A 21,491-nucleotide genomic window follows, 5' to 3' on the forward strand; every position below is an offset into this window, starting at 1 on the left:
TGTTGAACCTGATGTCACATATTGTCCCCTTATAAAGAGAGACAGACTCTAAACCCCAACGCAGGACTGGAGTTTAAAATAACACAATACCAGGAGGACTCACGTCAGGTCCTGGGGATCCTTTACAGCCGGCTAGACCAGGAAACCCTGGATCACCCTTACGTCCATCAACTCCATCTGTCCCCTGTTGTCCTTTGTCTCCCTGAGAGAGAGAGAGAGAGAGAGAGAGAGAGAGAGAGAGAGAGAGAGAGAAGAGAAGAGAGAGAGGGAGAGAGACAGAGAAAAACAGAGACAGAGAGAGAGAGAGAGACAGAGACAGAGACAGAGAGGGAGAGAGACAGAGAAAGACAGAGAAAAACAGAGACAGAGAGAGAGACAGAGACAGAGACAGAGACAGAGAGAGACAGAGAGAGAGAGAGACAGAGAGAGAGAGAGACAGAGAGAGAGACAGAGACAGAGAGAGACAGAGAGAGAGAGAGAGAGAGAGAGAGACAGACAGAGCGAGACAGAGACAGAGAGAGAGATGTTAGTTCAGTGAGAGCGTCCATCAATGGGAGAACATAGCATGTTTCTAAATAACTACAGTAAAGGTGAAATAAAATCCACCAATGGCTGTGCAGTTTACCTTGTAGCCTTTATGGCCTCTCTCGCCCTTGTTGCCTATTCCACCTCGGTCGCCCTGGAAACGAGACAACAGTTATCGTCATGATCATCATGTAGAGACTGTCATGGTCGTATCACGTGTCTGAGATATAGTACCTTCATTCCACGGTATCCTACGGGACCGGGATCTCCCAAGTTCCCCTGAAATAGAAGACTGGATCATCAGTAGATTAAAGAGCCGGGAGAGGGGGAGATTCTATAGGTTAATAACAGACCTGATTCTATAGGTTAATAACAGACCTGATTCTATAAGTTAATAACAGACCTGATTCTATAGGTTAATAACAGACCTGATTCTATAGGTTAATAACAGACCTGATTCTATAGGTTAATAACAGACCTGATTCTATAAGTTAATAACAGACCTGATTCTATAGGTTAATAACAGACCTGATTCTATAGGTTAATAACAGACCTGATTCTATAGGTTAATAACAGACCTGATTCTATAGGTTAATAACAGCCCTGATTCTATAGGTTAATAACAGACCTGATTCTATAGGTTAATAACAGACCTGATTCTATAGGTTAATAACAGACCTGATTCTATAGGTTAATAACATACCTGATTCTATAGGTTAATAACAGACCTGATTCTATAAGTTAATAACAGACCTGATTCTATAGGTTAATAACAGACCTGATTCTATAGGTTAATAACAGACCTGATTCTATAGGTTAATAACAGACCTGATTCTATTCTATAGGTTAATAACAGACCCGATTCTATAGGTTAATAACAGACCTGATTCTATAGGTTAATAACAGACCTGATTCTATAGGTTAATAACAGCCCTGATTCTATAGGTTAATAACAGACCTGATTCTATAGGTTAATAACAGACCTGATTCTATAGGTTAATAACAGACCTGATTCTATAAGTTAATAACAGACCTGATTCTATAGGTTAATAACAGACCTGATTCTATAGGTTAATAACAGACCTGATTCTATAGGTTAATAACAGACCTGATTCTATAGGTTAATAACAGACCTGATTCTATAGGTTAATAACAGACCTGATTCTATAGGTTAATAACAGACCTGATTCTATTCTATAGGTTAATAACAGACCCGATTCTATAGGTTAATAACAGACCTGATTCTATAGGTTAATAACAGACCTGATTCTATAGGTTAATAACAGCCCTGATTCTATAGGTTAATAACAGACCTGATTCTATAGGTTAATAACAGACCTGATTCTATAGGTTAATAACAGACCTGATTCTATAAGTTAATAACAGACCTGATTCTATAGGTTAATAACAGACCTGATTCTATAGGTTAATAACAGACCTGATTCTATAAGTTAATAACAGACCTGATTCTATAGGTTAATAACAGACCTGATTCTATAAGTTAATAACAGACCTGATTCTATAGGTTAATAACAGACCTGATTCTATAGGTTAATAACAGCCCTGATTCTATAGGTTAATAACAGACCTGATTCTATAGGTTAATAACAGACCTGATTCTATAGGTTAATAACAGACCTGATTCTATAAGTTAATAACAGACCTGATTCTATAGGTTAATAACAGACCTGATTCTATTCTATAGGTTAATAACAGACCTGATTCTATAGGTTAATAACAGACCTGATTCTATAGGTTAATAACAGACCTGATTCTATAGGTTAATAACAGACCTGATTCTATAGGTTAATAACAGCCCTGATTCTATAGGTTAATAACAGACCTGATTCTATAGGTTAATAACAGACCTGATTCTATAGGTTAATAACAGACCTGATTCTATTCTATAGGTTAATAACAGACCTGATTCTATAGGTTAATAACAGACCTGATTCTATAAGTTAATAACAGACCTGATTCTATAAGTTAATAACAGCCCTGATTCTATAGGTTAATAACAGACCTGATTCTATAGGTTAATAACATACCTGATTCTATAGGTTAATAACAGACCTGATTCTATAGGTTAATAACAGACCTGATTCTATAGGTTAATAACAGACCTGATTCTATAGGTTAATAACAGACCTGATTCTATAGGTTAATAACAGACCTGATTCTATTCTATAGGTTAATAACAGACCTGATTCTATAGGTTAATAACAGACCTGATTCTATTCTATAGGTTAATAACAGACCTGATTCTATAGGTTAATAACAGCCCTGATTCTATAGGTTAAGAACAGACCTGATTCTATAGGTTAATAACAGACCTGATTCTATAAGTTAATAACAGACCTGATTCTATAGGTTAATAACAGACCTGATTCTATAGGTTAATAACAGAGCAGATTTTTGGGGTTAATAGCAGACCTGTGTGTGTTCACAGGTACTCACCTCTACCCCGATGTCTCCCTTCTCGCCTGGCATCCCCTGTCTACCTGTTTCACCCTGCAGGAAGAGAGGAGAGGAAGAGGGAGGAGAGAGGAGAGAGGAAGAGAGGTGGAGAGAGGAAGAGAGGTGGAGAGAGGAAGTGAGAGGGGGAGAGGGAGGAGAGAGGAGTGGAGCATTAGAATTCAAGAACAATAATACACAATGACAACAACAATCAGACACTAGATATGAAGATCAGGTTAGCACACTGAGCTAAAGCCTAGGCAATAACCTGGGGAGCTAATCAGACACTAGCTATAATGAACAGGTTCGCACACTGAGCTAAAGCCTAGGCATTAACCTGGGGAGCTAATCAGAAACTAGCTATAATGACCAGGTTAGCACACTGAGCTAAAGTCTAGGCATTAACCTGGGGAGCTAATCAGACACTAGCTATAATGACCAGGTTAGCACACTGAGCTAAAGCCTAGGCATTAACCTGGGGAGCTAATCAGACACTAGCTATAATGACCAGGTTAGCACACTGAGCTAAAGTCTAGGCATTAACCTGGGGAGCTAATCAGACACTAGCTATAATGACCAGGTTAGCACACTGAGCTAAAGCCTAGGCATTAACCTGGGGAGCTAATCAGAAACTAGCTATAATGACCAGGTTAGCACACTGAGCTAAAGTCTAGGCATTAACCTGGGGAGCTAATCAGACACTAGCTATAATGACCAGGTTAGCACACTGAGCTAAAGCCTAGGCATTAACCTGGGGAGCTAATCAGACATTAGCTATGATGACCAGGTTAGCACACTGAGCTAAAGTCTAGGCATTAACCTGGTGAGCTAATCAGACACTAGCTATAATGACCAGGTTAGCACACTGAGCTAAAGTCTAGGCATTAACCTGGGGAGCTAATCAGACACTAGCTATAATGACCAGGTTAGCACACTGAGCTAAAGCCTAGGCATTAACCTGGGGAGCTAATCAGACACTAGCTATGATGACCAGGTTAGCACACTGAGCTAAAGTCTAGGCATTAACCTGGTGAGCTAATCAGACACTAGCTATAATGACCAGGTTAGCACACTGAGCTAAAGTCTAGGCATTAACCTGGGGAGCTAATCAGACACTCGCTATGATGACCAGGTTAGCACACTGAGCTAAAGTCTAGGCATTAACCTGGGGAGCTAATCAGACACTAGCTATAATGACCAGGTTAGCACACTGAGCTAAAGTCTAGGCATTAACCTGGGGAGCTAATCAGACACTCGCTATAATGACCAGGTTAGCACACTGAGCTAAAGTCTAGGCATTAACCTGGGGAGCTAATCAGACACTAGCTATAATGACCAGGTTAGCACACTGAGCTAAAGTCTAGGCATTAACCTGGGGAGCTAATCAGACACTAGCTATAATGACCAGGTTAGCACACTGAGCTAAAGTCTAGGCATTAACCTGGGGAGCTAATCAGACACTCGCTATGATGACCAGGTTAGCACACTGAGCTAAAGTCTAGGCATTAACCTGGGGAGCTAATCAGACACTCGCTATGATGACCAGGTTAGCACACTGAGCTAAAGTCTAGGCATTAACCTAGGAGCTATCACAAGTCTTCCGGTTTTCGTGTGTGTGCGCGTGCATGCGTGTGTGTGTGTGTGTGTGTGTGTGTGTGTGTGTGTGTGTGTGTGTGTGTGTGTGTGTGTGTGAGACCCACCTTGGACCCGAGGTCTCCTACTGGTCCTTTGGGACCTCCTTTAGCCTGCAGACAAAACACATCATCAGTGAGGTCATCATGGGTCATACCGCTATGTCACTCAGAGAGCCTTCATAGAACACAACAACCTGTTATAAAGGGGTCATCATGGGTCATACCGCTATGTCACTCAGAGAGCCTTCATAGAACACAACAACCTGTTATAAAGGGGTCATCATGGGTCATACCGCTATGTCACTCAGAGAGCCTTCATAGAACACAACAACCTGTTATAAAGGGCTCATCATGGGTCATACCGCTATGTCACTCAGAGAGCCTTCATAGAACACAACGACCTGCTATAGAGGTCATCATGGGTCATACCGCTATGTCACTCAGAGAGCCTTCATAGAACACAACAACCTGCTATAGGGGTCATCATGGGTCATACTGCTATGTCACTCAGAGAGCCTTCATAGAACACAACGACCTGTTATAAAGGGGTCATCGTGGGTCATACCGCTATGTCACTCAGAGAGCCTTCATAGAACACAACAACCTGTTATAAAGGGGTCATCGTGGGTCATACCGCTATGTCACTCAGAGAGCCTTCATAGAACACTACAACCTGTTATAAAGGGGTCATCATGGGTCATACTGCTATGTCACTCAGAGAGCCTTCATAGAACACTACAACCTGTTATAAAGGCGTCATATGGGGGTCATACTGCTATGTCACTCAGAGAGCCTTCATAGAACACTACAACCTGTTATAAAGGCGTCATATGGGGGTCATACTGCTATGTCACTCAGAGAGCCTTCATAGAACACTACAACCTGTTATAAAGGGGCATAAGGGGGTCATACTGCTATGTCACTCAGAGAGCCTTCATAGAACACTACAACCTGTTATAAAGGGGCATAAGGGGGTCATACTGCTATGTCACTCAGAGAGCCTTCATAGAACACTACAACCTGTTATAAAGGTGTCATAAGGGGGTCATACTGCTATGTCACTCAGAGAGCCTTCATAGAACACTACAACCTGTTATAAAGGGGCATAAGGGGGTCATACTGCTATGTCACTCAGAGAGCCTTCATAGAACACTACAACCTGTTATAAAGGGGCATAAGGGGGTCATACTGCTATGTCACTCAGAGAGCCTTCATAGAACACTACAACCTGTTATAAAGGGGCATAAGGGGGTCATACCGCTATGTCACTCAGAGAGCCTTCATAGAACACTACAACCTGTTATAAAGGCGTCATACGGGGGTCATGGGATTTAGGGGCTACTTACATTGCAGTCAAAAGAACAGCACTGAAAAAATGTAGAAAAAAGCACAGTTAGAAATGTCAACAAACAGACAAATGGAAGTAATGATTAGTGTAGAAATAACATGTCACATAGGTAGACAAGACATACCACATCCTTGGTCTCATTGGTCTGTAAGAGAAAATGGATCAGAGGTTAGAGAGACTCATTTACACTTTAAAATGATATGAGAGGGAGGGGAGTAGAGAGGGAGAGGGAGGAGAGGAGAGGAGAGGAGAGGGAGGGGAGTAGAGAGGGAGGAGAGTAGAGAGGGAGAGGGAGGGGAGTAGAGAGGGAGAGAGGAGGGGGAGTCGAGAGGGAGAGGGAGGAGAGTAGAGAGGGAGGAGAGTAGAGAGGGAGAGGGAGGGGAGTAGAGAGGGAGAGAGGAGGGGAGTCGAGAGGGAGAGGGAGGAGAGTAGAGAGGGAGGGGGAGGAGAGAGGGAGAGGGAGGGGAGAAGAGAGGGAGAGGGAGGGGAGTAGAGAGGGAGGGGAGGGGAGGAGAGGGAGGGGAGTAGAGAGGGAGGAGAGTAGAGAGGAGAGGGAGGGGAGTAGAGAGGGAGAGAGGAGGGGAGTCGAGAGGGAGAGGGAGGAGGAGAGTAGAGAGGGAGGGGGGAGGAGAGAGGGAGAGGGAGGGGAGAAGAGAGGGAGGGGAGTAGAGAGGGAGGGGAGGGGAGGAGAGGGAGGGGAGTAGAGAGGGAGGAGAGTAGAGAGGGAGAGGGAGGGGAGTAGAGAGGGAGAGAGGAGGGGAGTCGAGAGGGAGAGGGAGGAGAGTAGAGAGGGAGGGGGAGGAGAGAGGGAGAGGGAGGGGAGAAGAGAGGGAGAGGGAGGGGAGTAGAGAGGGAGGGGAGGGGAGTAGAGAGGGAGGAGAGTAGAGAGGGAGAGGGAGGGGGAGTAGAGAGGGAGGGGGAGGGAGGGGGAGGGAGTAGAGAGGGAGAGGGAGGGAGTAGAGAGGGAGGGGAGGGAAGTAGAGAGGGAGGAGAGTAGAGAGGGAGGGGGAGGGGAGTAGAGAGAGGGAGGGGGAGGGGAGTAGAGAGGGAGAGGGAGGGGAGTAGAGAGGGAGGGAGTAGAGAGGGAGAGGGAGGGGAGTAGAGAGGGAGGGGAGGGGAGTAGAGAGGGAGGGGGAGGGGAGTAGAGAGGGAGGGGAGTAGAGAGGGAGAGGGAGGGGAGGGGAGTAGAGAGGGAGGAGAGTAGAGAGGGAGAGAGGAGGGGAGTAGAGAGGGAGGGGAGGGGGAGGGGAGTAGAGAGGGAGGGGAGGGGAGGGGAGTAGAGAGGGAGGGGAGTAGAGAAGGAGAGGGAGGGGAGGGGAGTAGAGAGGGAGGAGCGTAGAGAGGGAGGGGGAGGGGAGTAGAGAGGGAGAGGGAGGGGAGTAGAGAGGGAGAGGGAGGGGAGTAGAGAGGGAGGGGAGTAGAGAGGGAGAGGGAGGGGAGTAGAGAGGGAGAGAGGAGGGGAGTCGAGAGGGAGAGGGAGGAGAGTAGAGAGAGGGAGGGGGAGGAGAGAGGGAGAGGGGGAGGGGAGAAGAGAGGGAGAGGGAGGGGAGTAGAGAGGGGGAGGGGGAGTAGAGAGGGAGGAGAGTAGAGAGGGAGAGGGAGGGGAGTAGAGAGGGAGGGGGGGAGGGGGGGAGGGGAGGGGGGGGGAGGGGAGAGGGAGGGGAGGGGAGGGGAGAGGGAGGGAGTAGAGAGGGAGGGGAGGGAAGTAGAGAGGGAGGAGAGTAGAGAGGGAGGGGGGAGGGGAGTAGAGAGGGAGGGGGGAGGGAGTAGAGAGGGAGAGGGAGGGGAGTAGAGAGGGAGGGGAGTAGAGAGGGAGAGGGAGGGGAGTAGAGAGGGGGGGGAGGGGAGTAGAGAGGGAGGGGGAGGGGAGTAGAGAGGGAGGGGAGTAGAGAGGGAGAGGGAGGGGAGGGGAGTAGAGAGGGAGGAGAGTAGAGAGGGAGAGAGGAGGGGAGTAGAGAGGGAGGGGAGGGGGAGGGGAGTAGAGAGGGAGGGGAGGGGGAGGGGAGTAGAGAGGGAGGGGAGTAGAGAAGGAGAGGGAGGGGGGAGGGGAGTAGAGAGGGAGGAGCGTAGAGAGGGAGGGGAGGGGAGTAGAGAGGGAGAGGGAGGGGAGTAGAGAGGGAGAGGGAGGGAGTAGAGAGGGAGGGGATTAGAGAGGGAGGGGGAGGGGAGTAGAGAGGGAGAGGGAGGGGAGTAGAGAGGGAGAGGGAGGGGAGTAGAGAGGGAGGGAGGGGAGTAGAGAGGGAGGAGAGTAGAGAGGGAGAGGGAGGGGAGTAGAGAGGGGGGGAGGGAGGGGAGGGGAGAGGGAGGGGAGTAGAGAGGGAGAGGGAGGGGAGTAGAGAGGGAGGGGAGGGAAGTAGAGAGGGAGGAGAGTAGAGAGGGAGGGGGAGGGGAGTAGAGAGGGAGGGGGAGGGGAGTAGAGAGGGAGAGGGAGGGGAGTAGAGAGGGAGGGGGAGTAGAGAGGGAGAGGGAGGGGAGTAGAGAGGGAGGGGGAGGGGGAGTAGAGAGGGAGGGGAGGGGAGTAGAGAGGGAGGGGAGTAGAGAGGGAGAGGGAGGGGAGGGGGAGTAGAGAGGGAGGAGAGTAGAGAGGGAGAGAGGAGGGGAGTAGAGAGGGAGGGGAGGGGGAGGGGAGTAGAGAGGGAGGGGAGGGGAGGGGAGTAGAGAGGGAGGGGAGTAGAGAAGGAGAGGGAGGGGAGGGGAGTAGAGAGGGAGGGCGTAGAGAGGGAGGGGAGGGGAGTAGAGAGGGAGAGGGAGGGGAGTAGCGAGGGAGAGGGAGGGGAGTAGAGAGGGAGGGGGAGGGGAGTAGAGAGGGAGAGGGAGGGGGAGTAGAGAGGGAGAGAGGAGGGGAGTCGAGAGGGAGAGGGAGGAGAGTAGAGAGGGAGGGGGAGGGGAGAGGGGAGAGGGAGGGGAGAAGAGAGGGAGAGGGAGGGGGAGTAGAGAGGGAGGGAGGGAGTAGAGAGGGAGGAGAGTAGAGAGGGAGAGGGAGGTGAGTAGAGAGGGAGGGGGAGGGGAGGGGAGGGGAGAGGGAGGGGAGTAGAGAGGGAGAGGGAGGGGAGTAGAGAGGAGGGGAGGGAAGTAGAGAGGGAGGAGAGTAGAGAGGGAGGGGGAGGGGAGTAGAGAGGGAGGGGGAGGGAGTAGAGAGGGAGAGGGAGGGGAGTAGAGAGGGAGGGGAGTAGAGAGGGAGAGGGAGGGGAGTAGAGAGGGAGGGGGAGGGAGTAGAGAGGGAGGGGGAGGGGAGTAGAGAGGGAGGGGAGTAGAGAGGGAGAGGGAGGGGGAGGGAGTAGAGAGGGAGGAGAGTAGAGAGGGAGAGAGGAGGGAGTAGAGAGGGAGGGAGGGGGAGGGGAGTAGAGAGGGAGGGGAGGGGGAGGGGAGTAGAGAGGGAGGGGAGTAGAGAAGGAGAGGGAGGGGAGTAGAGAGGGAGGGGGAGGGGAGTAGAGAGGGAGAGGGAGGGGAGTAGAGAGGGAGATGGAGGGGAGTAGAGAGGGAGAGGGACGGGAGTAGAGAGGGAGATGGAGGGGAGTAGAGAGGGAGGGGGAGGGGAGTAGAGAGGGATGGGGGGGAGTAGAGAGGGAGGGGAGTAGAGAGGGAGAGGGAGGGGAGGGGAGTAGAGAGGGAGGAGAGTAGAGAGGGAGAGAGAGGAGGGGAGTAGAGAGGGAGGGGGAGGGAGTAGAGAGGGGGGGGGAGTAGAGAGGGAGAGGGAGGGGAGTAGAGAGGGAGAGAGGAGGGGAGTAGAGAGGGAGGGGGAGGGGAGTAGAGAGGGGGAGTAGAGAGGGAGAGGGAGGGGAGTAGAGAGGGAGGAGAGTAGAGAGGGAGGGGGAGGGGAGTAGAGAGGGAGAGGGAGGGGAGTAGAGAGGGAGAGGGAGGGGAGTAGAGAGGGAGGGGAGTAGAGAGGGAGGGGGAGGGGAGTAGAGAGGGAGAGGGAGGGGAGTAGAGAGGGAGAGGGAGGGGAGTAGAGAGGGAGAGGGAGGGGAGTAGAGAGGGAGGGGGAGGGAAGTAGAGAGGAAGAGAGGAGGAGGGTATAGATGAATGGTGGAAAGAGAAGAGAAGCATTGGAATAAAGGAAAGGAGGAGAGAGATAAACAGAGGAGAGGAAAGGAGGAGATATATGGAGAGGAGAGGAAAGGAGGAGAGATATGGAGAGGAGAGGAAAGGAGTAGAGATATGGAGAGGAGAGGAAAGGAGGAGATATATGGAGAGGAGAGGAAAGAAGGAGAGAGATAAACAGAGGAGAGGAAAGGAGGAGAGATATGGAGAGGAGAGGAAAGGAGGAGATATATGGAGAGGAGAGGAAAGAAGGAGAGAGATAAACAGAGGAGAGGAAAGGAGGAGAGATATAAATAGAGGAGAGGAGGAGAGATATAAATAGAGAAGAGGAAATGAGGAGAGATATAAATAGAGGAAAGGAGGAGAGATATAAATAGAGGAGGGGAAATGAGGAGAGATATAAATAGAGGAGAGGAAAGGAGGAGAGATATAAATAGAGGAGGGGAAAGGAGGAGAGATATAAATAGAGCAGAGGAAAGGAGGAGAGATATAAATAGAGGAAAGGAGGAGAGATATAAATAGAGGAGAGGAAAGGAGGAGAGATATAAATAGAGGAAAGGAGGAGAGATATAAATAGAGGAGAGGAAAGGAGGAGAGATATAAATAGAGGAGAGGAAAGGAGGAGAGATATAAATAGAGGAGGGGAAAGGAGGAGAGATATAAATAGAGGAGAGGAAAGGAGGAGAGATATAAATAGAGGAGGGGAAAGGAGGAGAGATATAAATAGAGGAGGGGAAAGGAGGACAGATATGGAGAGGAGAGGAAAGGAGGAGAGATATGGAGAGGAGAGGAAAGGAGGAGAGATATGGAGAGGAGAGGAAAGGAGGAGATATATGGAGAGGAGAGGAAAGGAGGAGAGATATGGAGAGGAGAGGAAAGGAGGAGATATATGGAGAGGAGGGGAAATGAGGAGAGATATGGAGAGGAGAGGAAAGGAGGAGAGATATGGAGAGGAGAGGAAAGGAGGAGAGTTACGGAGAGGAGAGGAAAGGAGGAGAGATATAAATAGAGGAGAGGAAAGGAGGAGAGATATGGAGAGGAGAGGAAAGGAGGACAGATATAAATAGAGGAGAGGAAAGGAGGACAGATATAAATAGAGGAGATGAAAGGAGGAGAGATATAAATAGAGGAGAGGAAAGGAGGACAGATATAAATAGAGGAGATGAAAGGAGGAGAGATATAAATAGAGGAGAGGAAAGGAGGAGAGATATAAATAGAGGAGAGGAAAGGAGGAGAGATATAAATAGAGGAGGGGAAATGAGGAGAGATAGGGAGAGGAGAGGAAAGGAGGAGAGATAAATAGAGGAGAGGAAAGGAGGAGAGATATAAATAGAGGAGAGGAGGAGAGATATGGAGAGGAGAGGAAAGGAGGAGAGATATAAATAGAGGAGAGGAAAGGAGGAGAGATATAAATAGAGGAAAGGAGGAGAGATATGGAGAGGAGAGGAAAGGAGGAGAGATATAAATAGAGGAGAGGAAAGGAGGAGAGATATAAATAGAGGAGAGGAAAAGAGGAGAGATATAAATAGAGGAGGGGAAATGAGGAGAGATATGGAGGGGAGAGGAAAGGAGGAGAGATATGGAGAGGAGAGGAAAGGAAGAGAGTTACGGAGAGGAGAGGAAAGGAGGAGAGATATAAATAGAGGAGAGGAGGAGAGATATAAATAGAGAAGAGGAAAGGAGGAGAGATATAAATAGAGGAGAGGAAAGGAGGAGAGATATAAATAGAGGAGAGTAAAGGAGGAGAGATATAAATAGAGGAGAGGAAAGGAGGACAGATATAAATAGAGGAGAGGAAAGGAGGAGAGATATAAATAGAGGAGATGAAAGGAGGAGAGATATAAATAGAGGAGGGGAAAGGAGGACAGATATAAATAGAGGAGATGAAAGGAGGAGAGATATAAATAGAGGAGAGGAAAGGAGGAGAGCTATGGAGAGGAGAGGAAAGGAGGAGAGATATGGAGAGGAGAGGAAAGGAGGAGAGATATGGAGAGGAGAGGAAAGGAGGAGAGATATGGAGAGGAGAGGAAAGGAGGAGAGATATGGAGAGGAGAGGAAAGGAGGAGATATATGGAGAGGAGAGGAAAGGAGGAGATATATGGAGAGGAGAGGAAATGAGGAGAGATATGGAGAGGAGAGGAAAGGAGGAGAGATATGGAGAGGAGAGGAAAGGAGGAGAGTTACGGAGAGGAGAGGAAAGGAGGAGAGATATAAATAGAGGAGAGGAAAGGAGGAGAGATATAAATAGAGGAGAGGAAAGGAGGAGAGATATAAATAGAGCAGAGGAAAGGAGGAGAGATATAAATAGAGGAGGGGAAAGGAGGAGAGATATGGAGAGGAGAGTAAAGGAGGACAGATATAAATAGAGGAGATGAAAGGAGGATAGATATAAATAGAGGAGAGGAAAGGAGGACAGATATAAATAGAGGAGATGAAAGGAGGAGAGATATAAATAGAGGAGAGGAAAGGAGGAGAGATATAAATAGAGGAGAGGAAAGGAGGAGAGATATAAATAGAGGAGAGGAAAAGAGGAGAGATATAAATAGAGGAGGGGAAATGAGGAGAGATATGGAGAGGAGAGGAAAGGAGGAGAGATATGGAGAGGAGAGGAAAGGAGGAGAGATATAAATAGAGGAGAGGAAAGGAGGAGAGATATAAATAGAGGAGGGGAAAGGAGGAGAGATATGGAGAGGAGAGGAAAGGAGGAGAGATATAAATAGAGGAGAGGAAAGGAGGAGAGATATAAATAGAGGAGAGGAAAGGAGGAGAGATATAAATAGAGGAGAGGAAAGGAGGAGAGATATAAATAGAGGAGAGGAAAGGGGGAGAGATATAAATAGAGGAGAGGAAAGGAGGAGAGATATAAATAGAGGAGAGGAGGAGAGATATAAATAGAGGAAAGGAGGAGAGATATAAATAGAGGAGAGAAAAGGAGGAGAGATATAAATAGAGGAGGGGAAAGGAGGAGAGATATAAATAGAGGAGGGGCAAGGAGGAGAGATATAAATAGAGGAGAGGAAAGGAGGAGAGATATAAATAGAGGAGGGGAAAGGAGGAGAGATATGGAGAGGAGAGGAAAGGAGGAGAGATGGAGAGGAGAGGAAAGGAGGAGAGTTACGGAGAGGAAAGGTGGTGAGATAAATATTGATGAGAGTAAATGAGGAGAGAGATAAATAAAGGAGGGGAAAGGAGGAGAGATATGGAGAGAGATAAATAAAGGAGGGGAAAGGATGAGAGATACGGAGAGGAGAGGAAAGGAGGAGAGTTATAAATAGAGGAAGGGAAAGGAGGAGAGATATGGAGAGGAGAGGAAAGGAGGAGAGATACGGAGAGGAAAGGAAAGGAGGAGAGTTATAAATAGAGGAGGGGAAAGGAGGAGAGATATGAAGAGGAGAGGAAAGGTGTGGGGAGGGGAGGGGTGTGATACGTACTATCATATCTATGATGCTGCGAATGGTCTGTAGCTGGGTGGATCTGCTGTTGTCAGCTGCTGTGAAGTTCTGTCTGTAGTTCTGGTCTGTAGCAATCACTGACAGCCTGGTGTCCTTTTGAGATCAATACAGATATACATAAATCAATACAGAGATCGATACAGAGATCAATACAGAGATACAGAGATCAATACAGAGATACAGAGATCAATACAGAGATACAGAGATCAATACAGAGAGCAATACAGAGATCCAGAGATCAATACAGAGATCAATACAGAGATACAGAGATCAATACAGAGATCAATACACAGCTACAGAGATCAATACAGAGATCAACACAGAGATCAACACAGAGATCCAGAGATCAATCCAGAGATCAATGCAGATATCAATACAGAGATCAATAAAGAGATAGAGATCAATACAGAGATACAGAGACCAATACAATGATCAATATAGAGATCAATACAGAGATCAATTCAGAGATCAATACAGAGATCAAAACAGAGATCAATGCAGAGATCAATAAAGAGATCAATAAAGAGATCAATACAGAGATCAATAAAGATATCAATATAGAGATCAATAAAGAGATCAATAAAGAGATACAGAGATCAATACAGAGATCAATATAGAGATCAATACAGAGATCAATACAGTGCTCAATTCAGAGATCAATATAGAGATCATACAGAGATCAAAACAGAGATCAATTCAGAGATCAATGCAGAGATCAATATAGAGATCAATACAGAGATCAATACAGAGATCAAAACAGAGATCAAAACAGAGGTCAATTCAGAGATCAATGCAGAAATCAATACAGAGATCAATACAGAGATCAATATAGAGATCAATACAGTGATCACACGCGCACACGTGAGAGCGACCTGCATTCCATTGCATTTCTGAATAGAAAGGAATTCTCCAGTTGGAACATTATTGAGGATTTATGTTAAAAACATACTAAAGATTGATTCTATACATCGTTTGACATGTTTCTACGGACTGTAACAGAACTTTTTGACTTTGTCTGCACCTAGTGATCGCGCCTCATGAATTTGGATTACTGGGCTAAACTTGCAAACAAAAAGGAGGTATTTGGACATAAATTATGGACTTTATCAAACAAAACAAACATTTATTGTGGAACTGGGAGTCCTGGGAGTGCATTCTGATGAAGATAATCAAAGGTAAGTGAATATTTAGAATGTTATTTCTGACTTCTGTTGACTCCACAATATGGCGGATATGTGTATGGCTTGTTTTTGTGTCTGAGCGCTGTACTCAGATTATTCCATGGTGTGCTTTTTCCGTAAAGTTTTTTTGAAATCTGACACAGCGGTTACATTAAGGAGAGGTGGATCTAAAATTCCATGCAGAACACTTGAATCTTTTAGCAATGTTTATTATGAGTATTTCTGTAAATTGATGTGGCTCTCTGCAAAATCACAGGACGTTTTGGACTACTGAACATAACGCGCAAATGTAAACTGAGATATTTGGATATAAATATGAACTTTATCAAACAAAACATACATGTATTGTGTATCATAAAGTCCTATGAGTGTTGTCTGATGAAGATCATCAAAGGTTAGTGATTCATTTTATCTCTATTTCTGCTTTTTGTGACTCCTGTCTTTGGCTGGAAAAATGGCTGTGTTTTTCTGTGACTAGGTGCTGACCTAACTTAATCGTTGTATAGATAGATATAGATGTCATCAACATATTATTGCATTTGCTGCATCGACCATGCAGACTGACGACATCGACCATGCAGACTGACGACATCGACCATGCAGACTGACGACATCGACCATGCAGACTGACGACATCGACCATGCAGACTGACGACATCGACCATGTAGACTGACGACATCGACCATGCAGACTGACGACATCGACCACGCAGACAGAAGACATCGACCATGCAGACTGACGACATCGACCATGCAGACTGACGACATCGACCATGCAGACTGAAGACATCGACCATGTAGACTGACGTAATCGACCATGCAGACTGACGACATCGACCATGCAGACTGACGACATCGACCATGCAGACTGACGACATCGACCATGCAGACTGACGACATCGACCATGTAGACTGACGACATCGACCATGCAGACTGACGACATCGACCATGCAGACTGACGACATCGACCATGCAGACTGACGACATCGACCACGCAGACAGAAGACATCGACCATGCAGACTGACGACATCGACCATGCAGACTGACGACATCGACCATGTAGACTGACGACATCGACCATGCAGACTGACGACATCGACCATGCAGACTGACGACATAGACCACGCAGACTGACAACATCGACCATGCAGACAGAAGACATCGACAATGCAAACGGTCTGCAAATGATCTCGTGGTCAAAAAACAACAACTGCGCTCCTTCTTTTACAGGGGGCGGGGCTTGGTGAGAGAGGAAGAGAAATGACCCAAGTAGCGGAGTAAACTATACAGAGTGAAATACTGTTACCCTGGTCAGGTTAAGGGTGTGTGTGTCGTACCTCCTGGTCAGGTTAAGGGTGTGTGTGTCGTACCTCCTGGTCAGGTTAAGGGTGTGTGTGTCGTACCTCCTGGTCAGGTTAAGGGTGTGTGTGTCGTACCTCCTGGTCAGGTTAAGGGTGTGTGTGTCGTACCTCCTGGTCAGGTTAAGGGTGTGTGTGTCGTACCTCCTGGTCAGGTTAAGGGTGTGTGTGTCGTACCTCCTGGTCAGGTTAAGGGTGTGTGTGTCGTACCTCCTGGTCAGGTTAAGGGTGTGTGTGTCGTACCTCCTGGTCAGGTTAAGGGTGTGTGTGTCGTACCTCCTGGTCAGGTTAAGGGTGTGTGTCGTACCTCCTGGTCAGGTTAAGGGTGTGTGTGTCGTACCTCCTGGTCAGGTTAAGGGTGTGTGTGTCGTACCTCCTGGTCAGGTTAAGGGTGTGTGTGTCGTACCTCCTGGTCAGGTTAAGGGTGTGTGTGTCGTACCTCCTGGTCAGGTTAAGGGTGTGTGTGTCGTACCTCCTGGTCAGGTTAAGGGTGTGTGTGTCGTACCTCCTGGTCAGGTTAAGGGTGTGTGTGACGTACCTCCTGGTCAGGTTAAGGGTGTGTGTGTCGTACCTCCTGGTCAGGTTAAGGGTGTGTGTGTCGTACCTCCTGGTCAGGTTAAGGGTGTGTGTGTCGTACCTCCTGGTCAGGTTAAGGGTGTGTGTGTCGTACCTCCTGGTCAGGTTAAGGGTGTGTGTGTCGTACCTCCTGGTCAGGTTAAGGGTGTGTGTGTCGTACCTCCTGGTCAGGTTAAGGGTGTGTGTGTCGTACCTCCTGGTCAGGTTAAGGGTGTGTGTGACGTACCTCCTGGTCAGGTTAAGGGTGTGTGTGTCGTACCTCCTGGTCAGGTTAAGGGTGTGTGTGTCGTACCTCCTGGTCAGGTTAAGGGTGTGTGTGTCGTACCTCCTGGTCTGGTTAAGGGTGTGTGTGTCGTACCTCCTGGTCAGGTTAAGGGTGTGTGTGTCGTACCTCCTGGTCAGGTTAAGGGTGTGTGTGTCGTACCTCCTGGTCAGGTTAAGGGTGTGTGTGTCGTACCTCCTGGTCAGGTTAAGGGTGTGTGTGTTGTACCCCCTGGTCAGGTTAAGGGTGTGTGTGTCGTACCTCCTGGTCAGGTTAAGGGTGTGTGTGTTGTACCTCCTGGTCAGGTTAAGGGTGTGTGTGTCGTACCTCCTGGTCAGGTGATATGGCGACAGAGAAGACTTTAACCCCGTGTTGCCTGGCCTCATTGGCAGCTTCCTGTAACCCCCCACAGGGCTCCTTGTAACCTGTTAGAGGATGACCGTCCGTCACCACGACGATGTACTTATTCTCCTGGTAGTGGGAGCCCCTGAACACACACACACACCGGATAGAAAGGGACGTAATGAGACACACTGCAACAAAAAAACACTAGACAGGTACTATAGAGAAATCACTAGACAGATACTATAGAGACACCATTATACAGGTACTATAGAGAAACCATTAGACAGGTACTATAGAGAAACCATTATACAGATACTATAGAGAAACCATTAGACAGGTACTATAGAGAAACCATTAGACAGGTACTATAGAGAAACCATTAGACAGGTATTATAGAGAAACCATTAGACAGGTACTATAGAGAAACCACTAGACAGGTACTATAGAGAAACCATTAGACAGATACTATAGAGAAACCATTAGACAGGTACTATAGAGACACCATTAGACAGGTACTATAGAGAAACCATTAGACAGGTATTATAGAGAAACCATTAGACAGGTACTATAGAGACACCATTAGACAGGTACTATAGAGAAACCATTAGACAGGTACAATAGAGAAACCGTTAGACTGGTATTCAGATGAGGAAAGGCAGGAAAATTGTGATTAATGGGCAGGGCCAGGGGACAGTTAAGGGGTGTGGTCAGAGAGGAATGAGGGAGACATCCTGTTGAGCCTTTCTAATGACGTGCATGTGTGTATTACCCTATGAGCAGCTCAGCGATGCCTCTCTTGATGGCACAGTCAGTGTGTGTTCCCTTGCCGATGTAGCTGATGCCCTTGATGTCACTGATGAGCGCCTGGCGCTCGGTGGCGATGTCACTCAGCTGGCGCACTAAGATGATCTCATCAGAGTAGTGCAGCGCTCCAGAGTTCCATGTCAGGGACCGGTCACATGGGTGGCGCCTAGCAACAACAACACACACAGAGAAAAGTTATATCACATCACTAACCACGTTACCATCAACAGTTTTTATGTGAAAAAGTCATACCTTATAAAAAAAATTTAAAAGTCACGACAGCTGGGATGGAAACAGGAAGTTTTGGTAAAATGTTAGAAATGTTGACCGATAATGTCTCTGTCGACATGGTGGAATTCTGTGTGCCTGTAAAATTATTTATGCTGGAAATGGCGCTGGAAACACCTTTATGCGCAAATATTGATATATTGAACACTGAAAAAAATATAAACGCAACATGCAACAATATTTTACTGAGTTACAGATCATATAAGGATATCAGTCAATTGAAATAAATCTTTTAGGCCCTAATCTATGGATTTCACATGAGTGGGAATAACAGATATGCATCTGTTTGTCACAGATACCTTCAAAACATAAGTAGGGGTGTGGATCAGAAAACCAGTCAGTATTTTTGTTGTTGTTGATTTATTTATGTTTTATTTATTCACACCAAAGAAAATAAGTGAAAGACAAAACAGATAAAAACAGGTAAAGACGGTGTGCAGGTGAGGTTGGAAGCCCAAAAGGGCTGATATGAAAAACACCACTAATATACAGTACCACCTCACCACTAACCCTCCACTATAAACACTAGACTGGTTAAACCCTCACCACTAACCCTTACCCCCCACTATAAAAACTAGACTGGTTAAACCCTCACCACTAACCCTCCACTATAAAAACTAGACTGGTAAAACCCTCACCACTAACCCTCCACTATAAAAACTAGATTGGTAAAACCCTCCCCGCTAACCCTCCACTATAAACACTAGATTGGTAAAACCCTCACCACTAACCCTCCACTATAAAAACTAGACTGGTTAAACCCTCACCACTAACCCTCCACTATAAAAACTAGACTGGTAAAACACTCACCACTAACCCCCCACTATAAACACTAGACTGGTAAAACCCTCACCACTAACCCTCCACTATAAACACTAGACTGGTTAAACCCTCACCACTAACCCTCCACTATAAAAACTAGACTGGTTACACCCTCACCACTAACCCTCCACTATAAACACTAGACTGGTTACACCCTCACCACTAACCCTCCACTATAAAAACTAGACTGGTAAAACCCTCACCACTAACCCTCCAATATAAAAACTAGATTGGTAAAACCCTCCCCGCTAACCCTCCACTATAAACACTAGACTGGTTACACCCTCACCACTAACCCTCCACTATAAAAACTAGACTGGTAAAACCCTCACCACTAACCCTCCACTATAAAAACTAGACTGGTTAAACCCTCACCACTAACCCTCCACTATAAACACTAGACTGGTTAAACCCTCACCACTAACCCTCCACTATAAACACTAGACTGGTAAAACCCTCACCACTAACCCTTACCCTCCACTATAAAAACTAGACTGGTTACACCCTCACCACTAACCCTCCACTATAAAAACTAGACTGGTAAAACCCTCACCACTAACCCTCCACTATAAAAACTAGACTGGTTAAACCCTCACCACTAACCCTCCACTATAAACACTAGACTGGTTAAACCCTCACCACTAACCCTCCACTATAAACACTAGACTGGTAAAACCCTCACCACTAACCCTTACCCTCCACTATAAAAACTAGACTGGTTAAACCCTCACCACTAACCCTCCACTATAAAAACTAGACTGGTTAAACCCTCACCACTAACCCTTGCCCTCCACTATAAACACTAGACTGGTAAAACCCTCACCACTAACCCTCCACTATAAAAACTAGACCACGAACCCTTACCCTCCACTATAAAAACTAGACTGGTAAAACCCTCACCACTAACCCTCCACTATAAACACTAGACTGGTAAAACCCTCACCACTAACCCTCCACTATAAACACTAGACTGGTTAAACCCTCACCACTAACCCTTACCCTCCACTATAAAAACTAGACTGGTTAAACCCTCACCACTAACCCTCCACTATAAAAACTAGACTGGTAAAACCCTCACCACTAACCCTCCACTATAAAAACTAGACTGGTTAAACCCTCACCACTAACCCTTGCCCTCCACTATAAACACTAGACTGGTTAAACACTCACCACTAACCCTCCACTATAAAAACTAGACTGGTAAAACCCTCACCACTAACCCTTACCCTCCACTATAAACACTAGACTGGTTAAACCCTCACCACTAACCCTCCACTATAAACACTAGACTGGTTAAACCCTCACCACTAACAACACTAGACTGGTTAAACCCTCACCACTAACCCTCCACTATAAAAACTAGACTGGTTAAACCCTCACCACTAACCCTCCACTATAAAAACTAGTCTGGTAAAACCCTCACCACTAACCCTTACCCTCCACTATAAACACTAGACTGGTAAAACCCTCACCACTAACCCTCTGCTATAAAAACTAGACTGGTATTGAACACTGTGTCACACCACAGGACATCTTGGCCCTGGTAGATGCACAGCCATTTTCATAAACACATTGAGATGAGATAGTTGTAGATGAGATACATAGAGATGAGATAGTTGTAGATGAGAAACATTGAGATGAGATAGTTGTAGATGAGATACATAGAGATGAGATAGTTGTAGATGAGATCCATAGAGATGAGATAGTTGTAGATGAGATACATAGAGATGAGATAGTTGTAGATGAGATACATTGAGATGAGATACATAGAGATGAGATAGTTGTAGATGAGATACATTGAGATGAGATAGTTGTAGATGAGATACATAGAGATGAGATACATTAAGATGAGATAGTTGTAGATGAGATACATAGAGATGAGATACATAGAGATGAGATACATTGAGATGAGATAGTTGTAGATGAGATACATAGAGATGAGATACATTGAGATGAGATAGTTGTAGATGAGATACATAGAGATGAGATACATTGAGATGAGATAGTTGTAGATGAGATACATAGAGATGAGATACATAGAGATGAGATAGTTGTAGATGAGATACATAGAGATGAGATAGTTGTAGATGACATACATTGAGAAGAGATAGTTGTAGATGACATACATAGAGATGAGATACATAGAGATGAGATACATAGAGATGAGATAGTTGTAGATGAGATACATAGAGATGAGATAGTTGTAGATGAGATACATAGAGATGAGATAGTTGTAGATGAGATACATAGAGATGAGATACATAGAGATGAGATAGTTGTCGATGAGATACATAGAGATGAGATACATAGCGCTGAGATAGTTGTAGATGAGATACATAGAGATGAGATAGTTGTAGATGAGATGCATAGAGATGAGATACATTGAGATGACATAG

General features: G+C 46.3%; 1 protein-coding gene across 1 annotated transcript in view; it reads right to left on the reverse strand.

Moving 5' to 3' along the window:
- Positions 1–21,491, reverse strand: part of LOC135508576 (collagen alpha-1(VI) chain-like) — an 83,234-nt gene that overhangs the window by 48,597 nt on the left and 13,146 nt on the right. The window contains exons 3-12 of the mRNA XM_064928849.1: positions 17,951–18,151; positions 17,164–17,323; positions 13,437–13,550; positions 6,089–6,109; positions 5,963–5,983; positions 4,683–4,727; positions 2,983–3,036; positions 760–804; positions 626–679; positions 104–202 (exon numbers count right to left, since the gene is read on the reverse strand). Of these exons, the coding sequence (XP_064784921.1) occupies positions 104–202; positions 626–679; positions 760–804; positions 2,983–3,036; positions 4,683–4,727; positions 5,963–5,983; positions 6,089–6,109; positions 13,437–13,550; positions 17,164–17,323; positions 17,951–18,151 (814 nt within the window). The remainder of the gene's footprint in view (positions 1–103; positions 203–625; positions 680–759; positions 805–2,982; positions 3,037–4,682; positions 4,728–5,962; positions 5,984–6,088; positions 6,110–13,436; positions 13,551–17,163; positions 17,324–17,950; positions 18,152–21,491) is intronic.

This window comes from Oncorhynchus masou, chromosome 3 (assembly GCF_036934945.1).
Source record: "Oncorhynchus masou masou isolate Uvic2021 chromosome 3, UVic_Omas_1.1, whole genome shotgun sequence".
NCBI classification, from domain to species: domain Eukaryota; kingdom Metazoa; phylum Chordata; class Actinopteri; order Salmoniformes; family Salmonidae; genus Oncorhynchus; species Oncorhynchus masou.